The sequence below is a fragment of the Protopterus annectens genome, chromosome 3.part1 (genome assembly GCF_019279795.1).
Source record: "Protopterus annectens isolate FY-2018-M chromosome 3.part1, PAN1.0, whole genome shotgun sequence".
Taxonomy (NCBI): domain Eukaryota; kingdom Metazoa; phylum Chordata; order Ceratodontiformes; family Protopteridae; genus Protopterus; species Protopterus annectens.
In genome coordinates this window covers 1,765,820,791-1,765,845,331 of record NC_056732.1, presented here as the reverse complement: position 1 = coordinate 1,765,845,331, position 24,541 = coordinate 1,765,820,791, and the positions used below count along the sequence as shown (strand labels likewise).

At 38.4% G+C, this 24,541-nt stretch overlaps 1 protein-coding gene across 2 annotated transcripts in view; it reads left to right on the top strand.

Moving 5' to 3' along the window:
- WDR97 (WD repeat domain 97) overlaps positions 1–24,541 on the top strand; it is a 2,414,280-nt gene that overhangs the window by 1,617,968 nt on the left and 771,771 nt on the right. The window contains exon 15 of one of the 2 annotated variants that reach the window (XM_044067752.1): positions 2,120–2,299. In XM_044067752.1, the coding sequence (XP_043923687.1) occupies positions 2,120–2,299 (180 nt within the window). Of the gene's footprint in view, positions 1–2,116; positions 2,300–24,541 lie in introns of both variants that reach the window. The other variant, XM_044067751.1, reaches the window with a different exon arrangement.

Below are 24,541 nucleotides of genomic sequence, written 5' to 3'. Positions count from 1 at the left end.
AGTCATAAATATCAGGATCTGTAGGCTGAAACGAGAGCAATGTGGAAGAAAGATACCCAGACAGTTCCAATAAGTAGTAGGAGCAACGGGTCTTATAAAAAAGAATATACTTTCTTCTGCCCTCTTTCTTGATCTCGCCAAAGCCTTCGACAAGGTCAACCACCAACTACTCATACACACAATTAAAACTATTCCCCTAGATGTCCAGGCTATCCAATGGTTCAAATCTTATCTGAGTGACAGAACAAACTTTCTTCTCGTCTACCTATCACCCTTGGGGTCCCTCAGGGCTCTATATTAGGACCCCTATTATTTTCTGTCTTTATTAATGACCTCTCCACAGTCATCCCAACAGCCACCTGCATTCAATATGCAGATGATTCCACTTTGATTTGCTGTGCCACCTTCCCTTTAAGTCTGCAGACTCTATCCCAAAATGTTTTTAATACTGTTGAAAACTGGCTCTGTAATGGACGTCTCCTATTAAATCCTAACAAATCGAAGCTTACTGCTTTTCTCCCCGATTCATAAAGCTTTCACTCCAACCTTTACTATAAAATCTAACAATAGCACTGTTATTGTCCCAGATCTCTGTACCAAATTCTTAGGTGTTACAGTTATTAATAACCTCAAGTTTGATCTGCATATTAATCAAACTATTAAAAAAGTTAAAAAGCTTGGCTCATTATACAAGATCAAACCTTTCCTCACTCCACTAGCTAGGACGGTAATTGCCCGTACATATCTACTTTCCACCCTGCTTTGTGCATCCCCTCTCTTCACGAACTTGAGTAAGCCTGACCTGAATAAACTCTCTAGCTGCTTTAATCATATTGCTAGATTTGCCACTGGGGCAGCATACAGAACACACCACTGTCTAAACCTAAAGAATCTAGAGTGGCTAGAATTGCCTATCCAACTTTAGTACAATTAACTAATACTAGCACATAAAATTCTCTACCAACCAGAAAACACCCATACTTACAAAGATGATCACCCCTTACAGCAACCTCAAAACACTTCACGCATCCAACAAATTACTAATCCAAACCCTCAAAAGCAACAATTCATATGGAGACTCTCTATATGCCAACTCTGTTGTTAAAATATGGCACTCACTTCCTGCTGAGCTTACTTCAGAACCCGTTCAAACCCAATTAAAAAAAATCTAAAACAGTACTTTAAAAGGCAGTGGCTATGTCCTTGCTCTAATCTTGCCTAACTCTGGTAATATAAACATGTGCTAAAGAGGTCTTTTGGCCACCTCTACATTGCTTCCTAATTGTTACTCTATAACAAATCAGATTTATATATGACAGAATGAATGACTTTTATCCTGTGTATTGTATCTGTAACAGTTTTTCTGTATCTATGTATGGAGCTTTTCTCCCCGGGCCTCAATGAAAATGGACAAGTATCCAGTCGGACTATCCCGGTCAACATATGTAAAATAAAAATAAATAAATAAATAAAATTTAGATATGTTACCAATCCATGTAACCCCATACAAACTGCAGGAGGAGTCATTACTGGGCATATTGTGGGTGCTGCGAAGATCACTTTTGGCTGACATCAAAGATTGACACAATACTAATTTCATGAACTTTAATCGTACTTTGACTTAGGAATGGGGTCCATTCCTGTCATAGTATTAGAAACTCAAAAGATATGGAGAAATTAAAAAGGGAGAAATAAGTTACATTAACATTAAGATTTTTTTTCTAATAAGCTAAAGCCCGTAAGAGGAAGTAGTTGAATTTGTTATTAATTATAGTAGTGAGGTAATGTAAAGCATAGGCAATTGACTATGCTATTACAGGGATGAATCTGTTGAAGAAATATAATTAAATCAGTAAAGCTAATTTTATTATTTTGAAATACTTATAAAACAGATGAGTTTAAATTAATATAAACGTTATTTCCATTCTTAAATTAGATATGCACATGCTAGAGCTTCATTAATTTTAAAAAGTAACCTTTATGAAATTGTGAAGCTGTTCAACATTTGCTCTGGTTTTCAGTAAGGTTGTGAATGTTGAGTTGAGACATAGTCTGTGCACTCTTTGCAGTTTGTTCCTCTCCTGATCTTCAGTCATATTTGTTTTGTCCTTGCCAGCAGGAAGTGGAATTAGAAACAGCAAAGTTTCCAGTCCGGACATGGGGAGTCATTCCAAATTCTACAGTCTTGCAACTACTGTGGCCTATTGTAAAAGAGTGTGAAGAAGAAGAAGAAGTGAAAAGGAGAGTGTTCAGACTGCCATCAATCCCTGCGGAACAGCTGACAGAGGTTACTGTCCAGGTAATTCACTGGTGTTTGCCAGCATGTATTGATCTTGCCAAGTTCTAAATGTGTATGCAGTGTACTACTACCCAGTAACTATCAGTGCCATAAACCCTACAAAGATCCACATTCAGTTGTAGAAGTATAATGCTTGATATGGAACTAAGAAATGCTGTCATCTAGCTGTAAGATATCATAATATGATAAATGTAAAAGGCAAACCAAAGGCTGATAATCTGAATTTGAGAAGGTGACATGGTTTATGACAGATGATTACAGATACTTTTCTTGGCAGTTAGGCCATTTCATTTGAAGACTGCAGGTTTCAGGTATTGTTCTACTTTTATTTAGCTTATTTCTGACTTAAATACTACTACTTTTTGCTATACTGACATGCCTGTCATTGCCCTGACAGCAACCACTGGTTTACAAAGGGGACAAAGAGTAAAGCATGTATGGTATACTGAGTTTTGTTTTCTGTTGTGTGTGGCAACTCAAGATCATATGTAAAATGTGGTTACAGCATAAAATGTGACTGCATATCACCTCAGTCTTTTTATTTATTTTTTATTTATTTAACATTTGTTTGCCAGGACAGTCCTAATGCACAACAAGTGTCCATTTTCAGCGGAATCCTGGGGAGAAAAACTCCATAAGTTTACAGAGAGAAGAATAATTTACAAAAGAGACATTACAGAGTAGTAGCATACAGATTGTAGAGTTTACAGCCGTTAGTATACAATATAGCAATAACCCACGTCTGGGTGTGGGTAATGTGGGATTTACCCATGGTTGAGGGACCAAACAAAGACAACCGTGGGTAAATCCCGCATTACCCACACCCAGAAGTGGGTTATTGCTATTATACTATGACATTATTTAAGAAAATAAATAATTATTTTTCTTAAATAATGGCATTGTATAATGCCTCTTTGCTGCCCTTCCGCAGCTGTCTGGTATCAGAGTTCTGATGTACTGCATGCCTACGCAGTACATCAGAGTTGTGGCCAAAGCAACGGAGAAAGCAAGATCTCCGTTGCTTTTTACTGTTTGCTATATTAAATGGGTTTAACATAGAGACAGCTTTAAAATAAGCAACGGAGATCTCCGTTGCTTATTTTAAAGCTGTCTCCCTAAGTTAAACCCATTTAACAAAGCGAGACAGGTTTAAAAAAGCAATGGAGAAAGCAAGATCTCCGTTGCTTACATTGTGTCGCTATGTTAAAGGACTTTAACATAGCGAGACAGCTTTAAAAAGCAACGGAGATCTCTGTTGCTTTTTTTAAACCTGTGTCGCTATGTTAAACTCTTTTAACATAGCGAGACAGTGTTTTAAAAGAGACTTATACTAATGGAAAAAGTCCGGGCGACCGGACCTTTTTCCATTAGTATAAGTCAATTTACAACATGCACGCTGGCCAATCAGTGTACACGTTTTGGAATATTAATGGGGGGGGTCATGGTATAATAAGAGGATATTTCCCCTTTTGATTGAAAATACAAGTGTACAAAATATACAATCAGAGTAGACAAGAACCTGGTAGAGCATTGCAAGATATTTCACAACTGAATAAGAGTATATAAATGTTTACATTTTCCATATATACATTCAAGCAAATATACATGTAAGAGTATACATGTATATATATATATATATATATATATATATATATATATATATATATATATATATATATATATGCATACACTTACATACAGATATATATATATATATATATATATATATATATATACATACATACATGCACACATATACACATACATATACCATATACATTGTATATCAAGGGATCAATTACAGCTGCATAGATGGTTGTTGAAGAGGCATATTTTAAGTAGGCTTTTGAAGGAGGGTGTGAAGTTTTGTAGTCTTTTAATTATATAGTGTGCCTGAAGAAAATACATGATCTCCTCATGTTTTTTTTTTTTTTTCACAATACACAGGATAAAAGAAAGCATGTGTCAATTGTGCTTTTTCTTTGTTCTTTTTATCCCCATGACAGCTGTCCATCAAGCTTAATCCAGCTGAACTCAAACCCATTCATTTCTCCAGGACCATGGAGGTGAGCACTATCTCAAATGGCCATCACTCAGACAACTGTGAGAGTTGCTTGTGTCATTGCTGGCATCCTGGCTATGGAGACATTTCAGTGGCCTAACCTCACCCCTTGGATGGGAGGAGGGGATCCAAGCTACCTGCATCACTAAGGGGACCTGCTGCACCTTCATCCTATGAATGTGCATGCTCCCATGCTCTCACTAATAACAGCTGCCATCACTCAGAAGCTTGGTAAGTTGAAATCCTGTCCCAGGATGTCTATGCAATAATGCCTGCCCTTCTGAGGAAATGAAGCAGTATGCATCCTGCTGTGCCCTACCTTCTCCTGTGGTAGGCGCACCTGTCCTCCCTACCAGCTGTGTCAGGAACTTGAACCACTAACTCAACTCACATAACATGGGCCTTAGTCCAGTCTTTATCTGTACACAACTGGAGATAACAAAAGTGCCAGTTATATCATAAAGGCAGTCATGCTGAAGCAAAGATGACTTACTTGGAAGGAAATGACAAATTTAATCCAGTTATGGAGTTGAGATCACAATATATTGAGAGAAATGAACAATTTTTCATTGTAAATAACATTCTTGAATATAAGGCTGTGATGGCACTACTGAGCACTGTTAAGAATAAAAATATAATTAACACTTTGTATGAATATTTAAAAGAATAAGGCAATGTTAAAACATTTATTCTTTATGTGATTAGTTTTGTTGAAGAGAATATACTGGGAAGTGATTTAAATAGGATCCTAGAGAAGAAAGAAATAACTTGGCAGATCAGATAAAATGCTATCACCCCATCAGGTTTAAATGACATACTTAACAGAAAATGTCTTTTAAAACTGAATGATGTGTAGAAAAAAGATATGATTGGCTAAATGCTTGTGTAGGTATGCTTTATAAGTATCAGAGATATGAGTGTTTAATAATACTTGATTCTGAATAAGTCTGGAAAATAAAGACAAAAGAGCTATACTCTTATTATTTTTGCTGAGTGTTGTATTACCTTCACCGAGACTTCATAGTACTTTTTCTTATTTTTGTATTTATACATGCTGAGCCGATCAAACAGTTTGCTTGTTTGTTTTTATATCTAAATATGTATCTTAGGAGGATACTGAACTACCGATATTTTCAGTTACTTGATAAAAGGATTTTTTATATCAGCCAAATAAAACATAACAACAGCAAATACTTTGATAAAAAAATGGAATGAGAAAAATATATTTATGTTTATCTTTTTAGTGAATGATAAAAAATGTAAATGAAGATTGATACATGGGATCATAGGAAGTAACTAGGCTATTGGCCCTGAAGCCCTTGTTAGACAAGTCAGCACCCGATGCCCCTGTTCACTAGGGACATGGGTGAAATCCCATTGATGTATTTTCTATTTCAGCATCCAGTTATCCAGGTTGTGTTTAAAAAGGGGTAAAGAGGTACTCTGCTTGACTTGGAGAGGGAGTCTGTTCCACAGATGGGGGAGTCTCTGGGACACAAATCTGTCCCACCAATAAGTCCTATTGATGTTACAGACCAGGTTGAGGTCGCTCATGCGGGTTACTCAAGTGGAGCATGACTTGCGGATATGCAACAGTTCCATCAAGGCGGGGTCCAGGATCACCTTGTATGCCACACAGAGGTCACCTCTGAGGAGTCTGTATGAAACTGAGTAGAGGGATAGGGCTTTTAGCCTATCTGTGTATGGTAAATGTTTGAGGTCCTGGATTCTCCTGCTGAGGAACCTCTGTGGTCTCTCCAGCTGCTGCACAAGCTTTGCGAGTTACATGCCGAACGGGGCATTGTACTCAGTAATGGGCCTTTATAAGGGAAGAATACAAGGATGTTATGACCTCCTTGTCCCTGGATGAGATACCCTTACTTATGGGTGGGCCATGTAGAAAGCTTTTCTTACAATTGAAGCAACATGGTGGTCAAAGGTCAGGTTGCTATGAATCTGGGTGCCCAAATCCCTCACAACTGATTGCATGCTTAGAACGTCATTATTAATGTGACAATTTGTGGGGATGTCACTCTCCCAGGAGATGGTGATGCATTTTTTGGTATTCAGCTTGAGGCCATGTTTCTGGCACCAATCATTAGTTTGAGTGAGACTCTCTTGGAGGATGTCCACATCACTAGGGGAATTGATGACAGTGCCCAGCTTGCATTCATCTGCAAACTTGGTCAGCCATAGCCCACTGGTTTAGACCTGTTCCTCAGAAAAGTGTATCCCAAATAACAGAGGCCCCAAGACCAAACACTGGGGTATGCTGCTCGTTATGGGTCTTCTGCTTGACGTGGCTTCCCCTATTTTGACTAGGTGGGTTATATCAGTGAACCAGTTAGCTACCCATCTGATAACATATGGATTGATGCCTAGTTGAGAGAGTTTATCTATTATGCCCGAGTGGGAAATAGTGTCGAACGCTTTGACCAGGTCAAGGTAGGCGGTGTGCACATCTTTCCCTCATCCATGGCTTTGGTGACTGTCCCAAAGAAGTCGACCAAATTTAACAAACATGATGTCCCCTTGATGAAGCCAAACTGTGTGGGAATTGAGTGTTTGGACGTTGCCAGTGTCCTTGTTAATGAGGTCCATGATAATCCATTCCATGGCCTTGCAGATCAGGCTAGTTATGCTGATGGGTCTATAATTTCCCAGATTGGTGGATGCTCCACCTTTGTGCAAATGGATGACAAACATGATGGCGACAAAGCCGGTACTCAGGATATTTTTGAATAGGGTGCCTAATGGTGCTGCAAGTTCCTGCCTGAGTTCATGTAGGATGCAACCTTGGATGTTATTGGGTCCTATGGAGGCTTGCCTATGAGAGAGCAGCAATGACCCGTCCCCTAGATATAAGGGGAAGGGGGGCAGGTACTGAGAATGTCCTGATTTACTGATGGGGGGACAAAGGCAACGGTGCTAAAATTGACTCAAGAGTACTGTGAAAAGTAAAATGAATAGTTGCCATTAGTTACAATGAAGGGAGAAGGACCTAGTCTGAGGGGGTGGAACTCATTGCAAAGCTCATGCTAAACTGGAAGCAGATACACTTCATGAATCAGAATGTGTTAAGTGAGCTAAAGTCACAGGAGAAAGTGCTATAAATGCATGCTGAAGTATGTCAGGAAGGGATGGACACACTGAGTGTTGTGGAAGCCATCATTTGGTGACTCCAACTGTTTCTTAGAAAGCTCTTTAATCCTCTGATGTCCATACTCAGAGAAATAATTAAGCATTGGACTGCAAAAAATTAAACATTTTCACTCTAGTGAAACATTGTGAACTGGCTGTACTTAATTAAAGAAGGACATTACTGTTTGTTAGTGTGGTGATTTGAGGTTAGCTTTGAACCAAGCTGCAAACGTGAAGATAAATCTGTTACCAGAGCTAGATCATGGTTAAGTGGGGCCCTAGGCCAGTAATGGAGCACCCCCCCCCCCGCCATTCCATTGTCCCACTGCTTGACTATTTCTCACAAGTTACGATAAACACTTTCAAACCTGGCAGTCTGCATACCATTTCTTTTTTTTTACTTCTACAATGATTAAAGATATTTAAAACTTTTATTACAAATTTTATAGCACAAACACTAATAGCCATTTGCTAAACAAAACAATACAGTCTGACAGTGAAAACAGACTTAGCATGAACAGTAAGCTTCTCTGCCCTTGAAACTCACATTCATTGAAACAGCATTAAAACCCACATTCAAAGAAATTGCATCTGGCCAGTAGCAGATTAAGTTTATAGTTGGGCTGTTTTCAAGCCATAGGCCCCTTGCATGCATTTTTTAGATCATGTATACATACTTACATTGAGTAAGACAGCGATTCAGGTTGTAGCCTGTTACAGATCCCCAACCATGTCCCAAGACTCTTGATTCTATTGAATATGGTGAGATCCATTCATTTGTGTACATGTTCGGACAGTGCACTGGTGTATGATTCGACAGTTCCTAAGCACCCTAGAGAATATTAGGGTCCAACCTAACACTCTCATAATGGGTGACTTTAACTACCTGTCCATTAACTGGGAAAACTACTCATGTATCAATACACTTGCCCAACATTTCCTGGAATTCATTAATTCCAATGTCCTGGACCAACTCGTTCATACCCCCAGTAAAGGTAGCAACATCCTTGACCAGGTCATTACTAACATGGGTGACCGTTCCTCTACACCAATAGTCAACTCCTCCCTAGTTAGATCCAACTACAAATTAATCACTTTGGAAATCCACATCCCTCCCACTCCCCCCGTAAAAGTAACACCATGAAAAACTTCTCCAAAGCTAACTTTGGGCTCCTAAAAACAGAGGTGGCTAACTTCATGGCACCCATGCAAATGGAGAATAGTTGCATGACTGTCAAATCATATACCATTGCACTGTCCGAATACGTGTACAAATGAATGTATCTCGCCATATCCAGTAGAACCAAGATGCTGTCCTCCAACAAAAGAAAGTCAATCTGGTGGTCCCCTGCCATAAAAAAACTCTACAACAGAAAGAGGAAACTGATGCGGAATAAGGTGAAGTCCCAAGACTGGAAAAACTCCCTTATCAGCCTCAACAAAAAGTTGAGATCCCTCATCAAATCCTCTAAAGCTATCATGAAAATAGAATTGCAGCAGATAGTAAAGACAACCACCAGACCTTCTATAGTTATGTAAAGAATCTCCACAGCAATACCCAGATTTGCTCTGAGCTACTGCACAGTGGTACCTCCTATACTGAACCAACCGATATTGCCAATATACTGGCCGACAGATTCAATGCCAACTTTACCCCTCTCCCCCCAAAGGATCAGTCACAATATCAGTAGTTTGCAAGGCACCCAGTATTACTGATGCACAGGTTAAAACAGCACTGCCCAAGGCCAAAAATACAGCTTTTATGGGACCTGACAATATCCTTAGCTGTGTTCTACATGAACTACAGAATGAACAGGCACCTCACCTGTGTGCCCTGTTCTCAATCATAGCCTCACCTCAGGCTTTGTCCCCACCAAATGATGCACTGCTACAGTCATGCCTCTCCACAAAGGAGTGACTACAGACCCTGGTAACTATCGCCCCATTAGCCTGACAAGTCTGATATGCAAAGCTATGGAACACATCATTATGGACCTAATAAACAAGGATATAGGGAATCTCCAAAGGGTCTATATTAGATAATTGAACTTTCAAAAGTTTGAGTGTCATATGCTTGACACCATATGATCGAATTTTTGAAAGTTCAAATGTTTTAACGGAGATCTCCGTACAGCACAGAATGGGAAGATTTCCCTTTTCTACACTGTAATGTGATCTCGGAGTTGGTATATTTAAAGAGCGGGGGGGGGGGCAGGGGTGGCTTGGCACCCTGCTTAAAATGTTCATGTAGGTTATTTGTGTAGTTTATTTTTTTTTATTAGATGTTCAAACTTTTAAAAGTTCGATCATATGGTGTCAACCATATCACAGTCGAACTTTTGAAAATTCGATTATCTAATATAGACACATCTCCAAACTCTGGATCCCACACAGTTTGGTTTTGTGAAGGGTAGATCATGCCTTCTCAACTTGGTCGACTTTAAATCAGTCACCAGAGGTGTGGATGAAGGCAAGGTAGTTCATACAACCTACCTTGATCTGGCCAAGGCCTTTGATACCATTCCCCACTCAAAACATAGAAAAACTCACTAGGCTAGGCATCAACCCCTATATCACTAGGTGGGTTGCAAATTGGCTCACAGATAGAACCCACAGTGTGAAAGTAGCTGACTCCAAGTCAGACTGCCGACTAGTCACGAGTGGAGTCCCACAGGGATCGGCCCTGGGTCCTCTCCTGTTTGGTATCTACTTCTCAGAAGTCCAGGCCAACACAAAGGTACTCTGGCTGACAAAGCTCACAGACATTTGCAAGTTGGGAGCCATTATTATCTCCCCAAGTGATGTTGACATCCTATGGAAAGGCCTCACTGAGACCAACTACTGGTGTCAAAACCATGGCATTAAGCTCAATGCCAAAAAATGTGTTGTCATGCCCTTTGGGAAAAACCCAGTTCCCATGAATTACCACATCAATAGTAGTCCACTGAACACAGAAGGCGTTATAAGAGATCTGAAAACACAGGTTGACAGCAACCTCTCTTTTGACCACCACATTGCCACTGTGGTCAGTAAGTCCTTCTATGTGGCACTTCTCATTACTAAAGGTTTTGCATCCAGAAAGAAAGAGGTCATTGTCTCCCTCTACTCTTCCCTCATTAAGCCAGTCATCGAGTACAATGCCCCATTTGGCATGTACCTCACTAGACACCAGTTACAACTGGAGAGGCCACAAAAGTATCTCACACAGAGGATCCTAGGTCCTATATGGACAGACTCAAAAAACTCCAACTATTTTCTGTCTCATATCACCTACTTAAAGGCAATCTCTGCTTGACTTACAAAGCCATGTCTGACCCAGCTCTGTTTGAAATGCTACATCTAAAGAAATCCCAATCCCCCCGCACCACACGCTCCAGAGACCTCAACCTCATTACCACAATCAACAGAACATGCTGGAGGGACAGGTTCATAACACAGAGATAACACAGAGATTTCCCATACATATCAAATAGAGCACCTCACTGGCCCTCTTCAAGAGAAATTTTGATGAGTGGATGGGAAATAGAAAATTCACCCCGGGGATCACTCCAATGGCTCTACTTGACAGAGGTACTGGGAACTAAGGTCAGGTGGCATGATGCCAGGGTAATCCTATGGGCTAGGCTTGTAAAGGCTCCAAGGTCATTAGCCTAGTACACACCTATGAGCCTATGTATTCTTTGATGCACTGTACTGATTGTATTAATTCATAGATTCATAGATTAGTACTAAGCTAACTGCCCTTGCGAGCCATTTTAAGCCTAGCCAATTATCCCTTGTGAGATTCAAACCCTGCACCTTGTGTTTGTAAGGCAAACACCTTAACCATTAGGCCACCCTCCCTAGGCCAAGTCCCTTAAATTATATTCCTTGTAAAATACGGCATCACTTGTTAGAGTGTTTTAAATGTGTCGATTTGAACATTTTTCCAGTAAGCAATGAAATAAAACGTATGAACCAATAGGGACAAAACTACCCATTATAGAACATTTCAGTGGTGCAATGGTTAACGTTGTCACCTCACAGCAAGAAGTTCTCAGGTTCGATTCATGGCTGGGGTGCCTTCTCTGCAGAGTCTGCATGTCCTCCATAAAAGTAGACCCAGTGGTGAGGGACGTAGGTACACAGATAGGTAGTAAAATAAACTTTGCCCACCAGGTAACTACGGTGTGAGGAAATCCTTCTGTGTAGCTCAATTTATAAGTAAAGACATGGCATCAAGATCATAGGAAGTCATAGTGCCATTGTACTCACCTTCATCAGGCCCATAATCAAGTACAGTGTTCCCTTTTGCGTGTACCTTACCAGGCACTTGCACCAACTGGAGTGACCCCAGAGGTTTCTCACTAAAAAAATACAAAATGTAAGACACATGTCTTATGCAGACCATTTCATATTGTTTATTCAGAGGTGACTTATGCCTGACCTACAAGACATTCTGTGATCCAGCTCTGATGAAAATATTATATATGCTCAGGAAAACTTATAAGATGGTTACGGGTTCCATGGACTTGGACCTTATTTGTGACATGAACAGAACTTGCTGGAGAGACAGATTTGTATTCCAAAGGCTACGTCATCTATAGTATAAACTTTCCATCTTCATAAAACAAAGCTCGTCCCTTACTCTGTTCCAAGACTTTGGATGAATGGATGGTGAACTGTAAATTCATACCCAGGCTACTGCCCATGTCCCTTATGTATACCAGCAGTCTGTAAAATGACTCAGGACTCCATCACCCAAAGACTCAATACTACCCCATCCCATATCTGGGGAATAAAGATAAAATATTGTCATATCTTGGGTATTATTGCCTGGGCCTGTAAAGGCTCTTTACAGGCCCAGGCAATAATACCCAAGATATGACAATATTTTATCTTTATTCCCCAGATATCAGCATGATACAATGACAGAAGACATACAAAAGACTGTGTTTTTTCTCAATAGTATGCAGTGGTACACAATGTACAGTGGTACTGAAGACTGAATGGTTGAGTGGTCTGTCATCATGCCACACAGTATTTCATGAAACTGTTACATTTTTTAGGCATGAAGGGGGAGCTAGGATCATTACAATAATACATAATGAAAAGATCTGCTGCTCTGTAAGCTTTCATTGTCAGAAGCTTAGCAACATCACTGTGGATGGAGAATGATGTGGGGGAAGTAGTAAGTTTGACTTTGACTGCATCACGGAGAACTCCCTTGCTGATAGGGTGTTTCCTACATTTGCTTTTTTAAATTTTGCACTTGTGGAACTGCATCTTTTCTTTACACTGAACAGTACATCAGCATGGAAGTGTAATCAATGCAGTCCCAAGCACTACGTGGTCTATAGATATGTGGTTTCAGTCCTGTAATTTACTCTGTTGTGATTAGCCCATACATAGCTGGCACAATGTTTGTGAATCATGCATGAACCTGTGGAGAGACATTTGCATGTGAAGTCTTTGCATGGAGTTCTTTGGATAGACAATGGAGTAATTTATGCATTTATGTATGTATGTTTGCTGTCCAGCTTATCTAAACAGCACTGTATTGGTTTGTGACTGACTGTGCAGTAGCTTGATAACAGAAATTTTTATTTGAATCTATATTTTATTTTTTACCACTGTTTTTCACTGTTTGTAGGAAGGAAGGGATATATTGAAGACAATATTTACCTTAATTTATATTTTGTTGTTTTTCCTTTAATTTTCACTGTTAGTTGTTAGAAAAGGATAAGTTATAGACAGGCAAACTCTAGCCATCCCAACGGGCCTAGCCAGCTATAAATTTACATAGACTGTAGAGAGGACAATCCAGAGCTTATTGAAACAATCCTGTCCTGGTTTGTGGTTGACTGTGGAGTTGCCTAGCAAGAAAAGTTTTTATTTAAATTTATATTTTACTTTTTACCATTGTTTTTCACTGTTTGTAAGAAGTAAGGGATAGCTTGTAGAAAAGAAGATTTACTTTGATTTATATTTTTTGTTTTACCTTTAATTTTTACTGTTTGTTAGAAAGAGATAGGTTTTAGACAGGCACACTCCAGCCATCCTAATGGATATAGTCAGCTATAAAGTCACACAGACTGCAGAGAACAATCCTGAACTTATCTAAACAATCCTGTCTTGGTTTGTGATTTATTGATTGTTACTGTTAAAAAGATGTGTGACTATGAGCAATAATGAGCAGAAGTTACTGCACGCAATGTAAAGGAATTCCAGCGTTTGTCTGACTTTTAGAACATGTACAGTCAGAGCAGCAACATTATTATACTTAATTTAGTATTTAGATGTATATTGTTTATGTGATGTTTCTCACAGAAATTGATTTAAGTTCTCTTTGAATTCTATGGTAACTGATTTTGATTATTCTTTTCTTTTAGAATTTGTTATTCATTTGCAGCTGAATATGGATTCCTTAGATGAGTATGCCATTAGTGATTTGATAAAGCACAAATATTTTGTACAGGATAATATTTAAAGTTAACACCTGATAATACTGGTGATCTGTGTTCCTCATGTCAAAAGTTGGATGATTCGGTTATCATAATTAGTAGTAAATCTAGACTTACTGATGACGATTACACTTACACAATTAACATGGCTTGGACAACTGTTATATATATATATATATTAATGACTGGAAAGGTGAGATAAATAATTTTAGGCAAAGAGCACATAGAACACATTTAGGAAAGGATGTGTCTATTATCTGTAAAGATCACTCAACCCCTGCAAAACAAGACAATGCCACTGACAACTTTGGAATTCTGTATTTAAGTATTCAGCAATCTGTGGACTCCGTGCATTTAGAAGGAAGGAAAAAAGAAAAAAATGAAGAAGTTCATACAAATAAGAAACTGATAAATGTCTGTAAAGTAAAGAGAATACGTAACTAAAAGGGGCACTGCTTTGTTATGTAACACACAGATTAAACCTTCAGTTCACAGAAAAAAGGGAACATTTTTCCAAAAGAGAAGGTAGAAAAAGAGGGAAGGGGCAGGCAAAAAGAAAAAAGTCAAAATTGAATGTGGAACGACTGAAGAACATTACTGTAAGAAAAAAAGAGAAAGTCAGAGCTGGAAACCAGTTCTGTCAGGGTATAAATGTTTTTACTGTAACAGCCATACTAAGAGAAAATTAGATGAAGGTATTATGATAGGGATTAAAGATACTTAAGACATGTGATTGTTACATGCCCAATGATAACACCAATACTATAGATGTGTAACTGTGACAATAATGACAATATTGGAACTTATAACAATCGTTGGAGTGTGTAGACTACCAAAGTCAAGTGCTGATGACCTAGAGGAATTCATACATTTCTTGTGTGAAATACATGAGGGAAGAATAATAGTGGCTGGGGACTTAAATTACCAGAAACAGACTGGAATAATATTGATTCAACAACATTAGTAATAAAATTATTCACAATGTGGAACAATTGCTTCAGATTGTAGAAAAAAATATCAAGAATGGAACATACTAGACATCATGACTGTTCCTAAAGAAATTATTGTTACTTCATGTCAAGTTTTACCACCAATGATGTGCAGTGATCATGGGGTTATAAATGTTAATTTGTTGCTAGATAATTCTGCCAAAATGAAATCTAAACCAATGCACAAAAGCTTAATTACAGATTATATGGAAGCAAAACAGTTATCATGTAAAACTAATTGGAGTGATGTGTTCAGTGGAAAATTGTAGAAGGAATGTGGAAAGACTTGAAAGAAAAATTGTCTGCAAAAAAATTCAAAAAATGTTTAACATCAGGATCTAGGCATTCAATGTCAGGGGATACAGTATATTTCCATAAGAACAAGATACCTGATTAAGTTGAGAGACAAAAAATATTAGGAATAGAAAAGAGGTTGAACTACAACTTTGAAAAATGAAATAAACAAGCTGCATAAACAAATTAGGTAAGTGCGAGACAAGCAATAAAAGTCAGAGACCAGCAAAAAACTGCACATAAAAGAGATGTAGTCCAAGTAATCACCACTGCAGCTGCTATAATCCACAAAAGTCTTTTATTAACACAGTTATTAAGCACTTTCGTCTCATTAAAGAGAGACTTCATCAGAATAACAAAGAAGGCATGTAAAAGGCAGTTTAAATAGTAACATCAATTGAAATTCCACCAATGAAATGTTAAATGTAATACAAAACCTTCACACATCAATTAATTAATTAAAAAAAACCTGGATGGGATCACCACAAAACATCTTCTTGCAGCATGTATTGTGAGACAAGATCAAGAAAAATTTGAAGAACATTTATATAAAGATATTGAGCGTAATAGGAACCATTTCATAGATACATAAGATGTGTAAGGAGTAAAAACATAAAAATGATAAACTGTGTAGATTCTAAAATTTATTCTCAGAACCAACAGATTATAGATATATTTACACAATTTTATGCAAAACGGTTTTGCTCCACCAAGGGGGTGATAAGTTGTCCTAGTAACATCCAGGTAGCCTCAGATACTGAAATTAAATTAGATTATATTGAAAAAGAACTATGCAAACTGGGTCCAAACAAAGTGTAAGGAGGAGATGGAATTAGTAATAATGACATGAGAACACCAGCAAGAACTTGCAGTACCATTATATTTATTATTTACTTGGTCATATAAGTATGGGAAGATGCCTCAGGATTGGACAGATGTTTATTAAACCTGTCTTTAAGGGAAAGGGGAGTCAGATATACTCAGACTCACACAGACCCTTCAGTCTACTTTCACATTGTGGAAAATGAGTGGAGAAGGTAATACTGGATATTATTGTCAGAATCGAAAGGTTGGGACTTGAGACCATATATTAGCATGCATATGTTGAAAATAAATCTATTACCACCTGTAACATGATGTTCTATAACAATATAGTAACAGTTATGAATGAAAAATTGTGCCGTGATGTAATTTATATAGATTTAACTTCAGTGTTTGACAGCGACATACACAAAACACTGATTAGAACAACTAGGCATTGATGCAAGCTTGATAAGATAGATAGCTGAATGAATTAGAAATAGGACATGGCAAGTATCATACAGCAACTGGACAGGTGAAGATTTCTGTTACAGTCAAGATGGCCCACAGTGCTCTGTCCTAGGCCCATTATTGTTCAAATTGAATCTTTTAGACCTATCTTTTTCATCTGAGGTATTCTACAGTCTGTATGCAGATGATTTGAAATTGGGTAAACTGATTACATGTGTTACAGCTAGGCCATGTCTGCAAAAGAAGTTTACTAAATTGACCATTTGGTACAGGAGAATAATATGCTGATAAAAACTAATCATGTGAAATTTAGAAAACGTAAATTGAAAGGTAAATATTTATTATAGCACACAGTGATTGAAACCATAGATTCATTTAAGGAGTTTTTCATATGGGTTGATCCAGCTCTGAGTTTTTCTAATCTTATCAATCAGTTGGTTAATGATAGTTATAGAACTATAGATTGCATAAAAAGACATAACATGTAGAAATCAAAAATAATGAAGTAATTGTTTGTTAGGTACATTAGACCAAAACTTGAGTTATGTAATAACCATATGGAATATTTACAAGTAAACAAGCATGAGCAAACTGGAAAGAGTACAGCAGAAATATGCCAAGGACATTCATGGATGTGAAAATTTAAGTTATTATGAAAGACTAGCATATCTGAACTTTACAATGTCTCATATAGGTAATTAAGAGGAGATCTTATTCAGGTATATTGGGCATTTAAAGACAACTACCTCTGGGAATGTTTGGGATTATCAAAACGTAGTAGAGAATCCTTAGACAACCTATGTAGAAGATTCTGTGGGAATGAATTGTGTACTATTTGGTTCTGTGAGAGAACAGCTGCTGCATGGAAGAGACTACTAAATGACATTAAAGCAAGCACTAGTTTAGATATTTTTAAGAACATCCTGGACACCTATTATGGGAACAACAGTTTTAATATATTGGCAGTTTAGAAGGGCATTAATGTCCGTTTTTGAAATATTTTATGTATGTATGTATGTAGGACACTTTTCAGTTACTGCCCTGGCCAAGAAGCACATTACAATGTAGAGGCACAATATATCATTTATATGCAGCATTTAAAAGTAGCCGAGCTATTGCACATGAGCAGGTACGGTACAATTCCATATATTGTGCGATTGGTATGGACGTAATATATATACATATATATATATATATATATATATATATATATATATATACATATATATATATATATGGATCTATTTCCAATACTCGAATGGCCATATTATTGAATTTCATTTTTGCGAGACGAAAATCACGAAAAAAAAATACCCTAATGGCGAATTTTTTTCCGGGACATGTAAACACCCAAACTTCAACGAAACACACACTGGAGTAAATAAAACCCAACTAGGCAAGTTCTACACCCCCTCCAAATATATGTATACCAACTTTGGGATCATACTACAGTGTAAAAAAGGGCATGTTGAGCAAGTGTTTACTTGCTCTAGGAAAAAATTTGCTGTTCGGGTAATTATTTTCACAATTTTTGTCTTGCAAAAATGAAATTCAATGATATGGCTACTTGAGAATTAGAAAGGGATCTATCTATCTATATATATATATATATATATATATATATATATATATATATATATATATATATATATAAGTACAAGCTATGTGCATTAGAGAGATTACAATAATTGTTAGAATTTGACTTACAATTTGAGGATTTTAGTTAGTATGAGGTCCAGACAAGGATAGGCAAGAGTTACCCTTCATTTCTTAAACATTTGCATGTATGCTCATTGTTAAGATGTTCCTTTAATTTGTTTTCTTAAATTGGAGCTTTTTTATTTGGGCCTACAAGGTCTTACACCACTGTGTATCCATCTTTATGAATCTCAAAGGTCCTTGATATGCATTTCTACTGCGTACTGTCCCTGCCCTGTGTGGCCCAATGTTCATGAATCCTGCCAAAGAAACTTAGACATTATACTGAAAAAACAAAAATATTTTAGACAGTCTTAAGCAAGCCTGTCTTTTATTCCTGTGGAAAAAACACAGCTGACCATTTGCAAAAGCAGCTGCCTAACTATTATTGTTATTTATTGTAGCATATACAACAAACTTCAACAGGAGTGGTCAAAAGGCATTCTTCCATATCTGCAGCTAATGCTGCACTTTTTTTTTCAAAGAATCTTTCTGCTCAGACCATTGAGGTTCATAGATAGCTACTAGGTAGGCAGTTCAGGAGACCACTGTCTAGCCCAAATTTCCAGTTACCCCAGAGCAGTGACTGGTTAAGTGGCTTACTTAGAGTTATACAGCATGCAGATGGTGGCTGAGGGAATAAGACCCTTGACTATAGGAAGCACCTTGTTAGCAGCTCCCGGTCTTAATTCTCTGCACTAAGTGCCAGACTTGAGTTTCAAATGTAATATGTCAAGTGTTTTTATTATCTGTAACCCTCTTAGTGATTAGCATGTGTTAAATATTTATTTTAATATATAATTATTTTAAAATAAAGTTTGTATTAATAGCTTATTAATATATAGCTTAGTTATTGTAGATACATTTTTTGTTTTCTTTTTTTAAATAATTATCTTTTTCAGTTTTTTTTATATAATGGTAGTCTTTTTAGTGTCTTTATTTATTTAATGAATATTTATTCAAGGTTAGGTTAGCATAATGGGTAATGTGTTCACCTTACAGACACAAGCTGCAAGGTTGGATTCTTACATGGGATGATTGGCTAGGCTTAAAATGGCCCACAGGGGTAGTTGGCTTAGTATTAACCTACAAACCTATTTACTTTTTAACTGGCCATGTGAACTGATTCAAACACCAGTTTCAGCCATAGCCTAGGCTAAGAGGCAGTAACAACTTTTCAAAACAACATTTACAAACAGATTACCTTCTAAGTTACAATTCAAGCAATCATTTACATTTATGTCACATTATAACTAACATTTATCTTATAAGTTCATAGGTGGTTACTAGGCTAATGGCCCTAGGGCATTTACAAGCCTAACCATGTTATACCCGTGTTCCCTAATTGACCTTGGTAAGATGGTTGTCATTCGCAGAGTGAGTCTATGATCAGCACCAACTGCCCCTGTCCACAACAGGCATAGGTGCCACCCCTGGGGTGAATTTATGGTCTCCCAATCAATTGTCTAGGTTGCACTTGAATAGGGTTATTGAGGAGCTCTGCTTCACATGAACTGGGAGTTTATTCCAGAGGAGCGGCAATCTCTGGGAGATACATCTGTCTCTCCAGCATGTTCTGTTAATGCCACTGGCTGGTTGAGATCCCTGGAGCGAGTGACTCTTGTCCCATTCGATTTGCGGGCATGCAGCATTTCCATTAGGGCATGGTCAGAGACTGCTCTGTAGGCCAGGCACAAGTTGCCTCTCAGCAGCCTGAGAGGCAACTTGTGCCACTCAGCAGCCTGTTGAATACAGAGTACAGTGAGAAAGCTTTCAGTATTTCTGGGTAGGTTATGTCTTGGATGCCCTGAATTTTCTTAGTGAAAAACCTCTGTGGTCTCTCCAGCTGCTGCAGGTATCTGGTGAGGTACATGCAAAAGGGAGCATTCTACTCTGTTAGTGGTCTGATGAGGGTCGAGTACAGAGGAGTTATAACATCCTTAGTCTTGGATGTGATGCCCTTACTTATGAGATGTGCAATATAGAAGACTTTCCTCACTGCTGTGGATACATGGTGATCAAAGTTTAGATTGCTATCAACTTGTGTTCCCAAATCTTGCACCACTGGGTTTGAGCTTTGGTGAGTGCTGTCAGTGTAGTAATTTGCAGGGACTTCCTCTTTGCTAAAGGAGATAATAATGCAGTTTAGTTTTAGTCCATGGCTTTCACACCAGTCATTTGTCTGTATTAGCCCATTTTGTAATATGTTAACATAGTTTGAGGACTCAATGATTGCACCCAGTTTGCAATCATCAGAAAACTTGGTAAGCCATAGGCCATCTGCTTTTGCCTGGGCTTAAGAGCAATAGATTCCAAACAGTAGAGAGCCCAGCACAGATCCTTGTGGTAAGCCACTGGTAACTGGTCTACAAGTAGAAGTGGAATGCTCAACTTTGACAGTATGCATTCTATCGGTAAGCCAATTGGCTTCACATCTAGTGTGATTTATGGGTTAATCTACAGCTGGGAGAGTTTCTCAGTGATACCTGATTAGGGGATTGCATCAAAAGCCTTGGCTAAGTCAAGATAGGCAGTATGTGTTGTTTTGCCTTTATCCAGGGTTTTGGTGACATTCTCGAAGAAGACCACCAAGTTCAATTATTATAATCTACCTTTAACAAAGTCAACCTGGATCAGGTCAAGCATTTAAAGGTCACCTGTCTCCTTGTTGATAAGGTCCATGATGATGCTTTCCATGGACTTGCAGATAAGGCTGGTTAGGCTTATGGGCCTGTAGTTCCCAGGGTCGGTTGATGTTCCTCCTTTGTGCAAGGAGATCGTTGTTGCTGTTCTCTACGCTGCTGGAACAAAGCCAGTGCTCAGGCTGAGGTTAAAGAGAGTGCCATGTGGTTCTGCTAGGTCTTATTTTAGATTATTTAGTAAGCAGCCTGGGATGCTATCTGGTCCCATAGAGGCCATGTTTTTGGCCTTTGTGAGCACTGACATGATCTGCTGTTTGGAGATACTAGGTAGAGGACTGGTGTCAGGTATGCTTTGGATTATTTCTGGTGGGGACAGGGGAATGACGTTTGTGCCAAATCTGTCAGCTGGCAATTTCCTCAGGTTCAGTATGAGAGGTACCATCTACTATAAGTTAGGCACATAGTCAGGTGTTCCCTTTTATATTTTGATGTGGCTAAAGAATGCCTTGTCATTATTGTCAGTGAGGAATGTTAATTTAACTTAGTAACTAGCTTTAAAGGACTTTACAAGATATCTAATTTGCTTTTTCAAGCTGTGGAGGGTATTCTTCTTCTGCAGAGAAACTTCCCTCTTGACATCAGTTTCATCCTTTTGTTATGTAACCTTGTCACAAAAGGAAATACTGCCAATCCAGCTATCTCAAATTTTGTAAATAATTCTATGTCCTCATTTGTGAATATTGATATGATTCATACAGAAGTGTGTGTAAAGGTGTAAATTACTGAGCTAAAATGTAATCGCAGCATGTCCTGCGGGCTTAGAATAGAAATTTATATAAACTATTGTAATTGTGTAAATGTGTATGTTTTAATAGTAGAAACTAGAACATAGAGGGTTAACTTGCAAAACTTCAAGAAAATAAGTTGAAATAATTGTTTTATGATCGTGTTATAAACATTCTCTCTCAGTTTCTGTGCAGTAGCAGACGCAATGTTTAGAGCTGGAAGTTTTTTGTATTGTCTTGGAAGAGAAGTAATTACTAGGTTTGAGATGCAGAAGTGTTTTATTGTTTTATGACTTCCATGATCTACAAACATCTGAGAGATTTGTATTTTTCATAGAGAGATGTTAAATTTCTGTTAGTTTCTGACAAGGGGAGTTTAGCTTGGGAACTAGAAGTCAGGTGACAAAAAGTGATGTCATCCAAGCTAACCCAGCAGTAATATTCTCAGAGAGAATCTGTGCATTTTTGTATTTTGTCTTTGACCTGAAAACATCCAGTCATCACCACCTTCTACACGTCTGCTTATGCATTGTTCTGTAAGTAGGTTTTTAGGGCATAGTAACTTTTTTAGATTCAGATAGGAATCTAGTAAAGTATAGCTTAGATGTGTTCTTTATTTATTTGAGACTGTCCTGCAATGTTGTTTTAAATATTTCCTGTGTTTTTGAACTCTGAAGTTACTGTGTTGGTTTACTGAGTATTGTCTTGTTCTTTTATTATGTATTATTAAATATATTTAAACCTATCTTTGTGACTGATATTTGTGAGACATATTAAAGCTGTTAGAGTACTTGCATATCTCTATGGTGACATTGTACAGGCCACTCCTAAATAGCTTTGATCTTGGTCAAACTACCATTTGGATAATAGTAACATTACATAATAGTATTGGACACCCTTTGTTAAGGGCCTTATAGTAGCTTATAAGAGTGGCTGGTGGCAGCTGGAACTATCTTATAGTCTGGGCAGAAGGGGGCATAGCTAGTAAACCTGTGCCAGCCTTTCCCTGGTGTGTGTGTGTGTGTGTGTGTGTGTGTGTGTGTGTGTGTGTGTGTGTGTGTGTGTGTGTGTGTGTGTGTGTATAAATTAAACCTCAAAGTGTACGTGTGTGTGTGTGTGTGTGTGTGTGTGTGTGTGTGTGTGTGTGTGTGTGTGTCAGTCAGCTACTTGGGCAGGGACATGAAGCACTGGTTGGACAGAGAGTGTGCTGGAAGTCTTTGTTTGGCCACTCAGCTTAGATCTCGACTCTATAGCTGTGCCAGTGGGGAGTCATATTGGGGATCTGGCGAAAGAGGAAGAATCCAGCACCAGACTGACTGTGGTCTCTGTGTGCTTTTAAGGGAAATTGCACTTTACTGTGTGTGTACTTGTCATCCTCCCTGTGCATATGTCCCCCACTGTTGCCAGTGGCGAGGATTGAGGCTCCTTGAATACTGGGCTAGTAGAGGGGCATCACAAACCTATTTATACATGTGGTCTATCAGGGACTGTTTTTTCTGGAGGACCTGGTTTTGATTCAGGTAGGTACTGCTGAGTCTGTACAATTCTTTAGGTGGTTAAACAGGGCATTTGTGTACTCCTCTGCATAGGAGTCATTGTTGGCTGTGTTAGCAGGGAGATTGAACCTTTTTATACCATTGCCCAGTAGGCTGTACTTTGCTTTCGAAAAATGTTGCAGTTTTTTTTTGTTCCTGTGTGGGTGATCATTACTTCAAACAAGATGGATTTATGGTCTGATTTTACCAGGGAGGGCAACACACAGGGGGTAGTGCAGTGACCCCCCCCCCCCAGTGTTGATGAGTACTAAGTCTAGGGCATTTGATTCCCTTGTGGGGTTACAGATTAGCTGTTCCAGGACATATGTATTGACAAAGTCCAGGAACCTGAGAGAGAGCATGTTTGTGCTCATGTATGTCACCCAGTTAATGGAAGGATAGTTGAAATCATCCACAACCAAGTGTTTGGCTGTATAGTGAGTGACTCTAATAAGTCCATGTAGATGGTGCACTTCTCTTGGTTCATGGTGAGGGACTTGTTGCTAGCAATGATGTGATAGAATGCATTACCTATAGTTAGTTGGACCTGGAGAAGCTTAAAAGAGTCATACTGTTTAACCAGTCCCGAGGTGTAGTTGGCTTTAATGAAGATGGATACACCTCCAACTTTGGTTCTTTCATACTTGTTTTGGGGTCTGAATTTGTAGAAGGCATTGTAACCTTGCATGGCTGGGGTGCTGTCTGTGGTCTTGAACCATGTTTCCATAACTGCACAGACATCAGCGTCTTCCAAAGTGAGGCGTGCATCCAGGAAGTGCAGTTTCCTATTTAGGCTCCTAGCATTAAGCAACATATCCTTGAGCTTGTCTTGAACAGATTTTTTTTTACATCAGAAATTTTGTTGCTTTTACATTGCCTAAAAAGACACTATGGGAAAAGCAAGTGTCTTTGCTAATATCTAAAAACCTAGATGAGAAAGGTGATGACCATCTCTGGCAAAGCAGAGTGGTCTGTCATAAGTTCATAGAAGGTTAGTAGGCTAGCAGCCCTAGAGCCCTTATAAGCCTAGCCATGTTAATCCCAAGTTGCCTTAGTTGTCCTTGTTTAGATGGACATAATTAACATAGCGATTCTGTGATAAACACCAACTACCCTGTCCATGAGGGACATGAGTGCCACCCACCAGGCTGAATTTGCGATGTCTCATCCATCTGTCCAAATTGCACTTGAATAGGGTCAGTGAGGAGCTCTGCTTCATGTAAATTGAAAGTTTATTCTAGATTAGCAAGCAATCTCTTGGAGATATATCTGTCTGTCTAGAATGTTCTGTTAATGTCACAGGCTAGGTTAAGATCTCTAGAGTGAGTGACTCTAGTGCCATCTGACTTACAGATGTGCAGCATATCCATCAGGGCAGGGT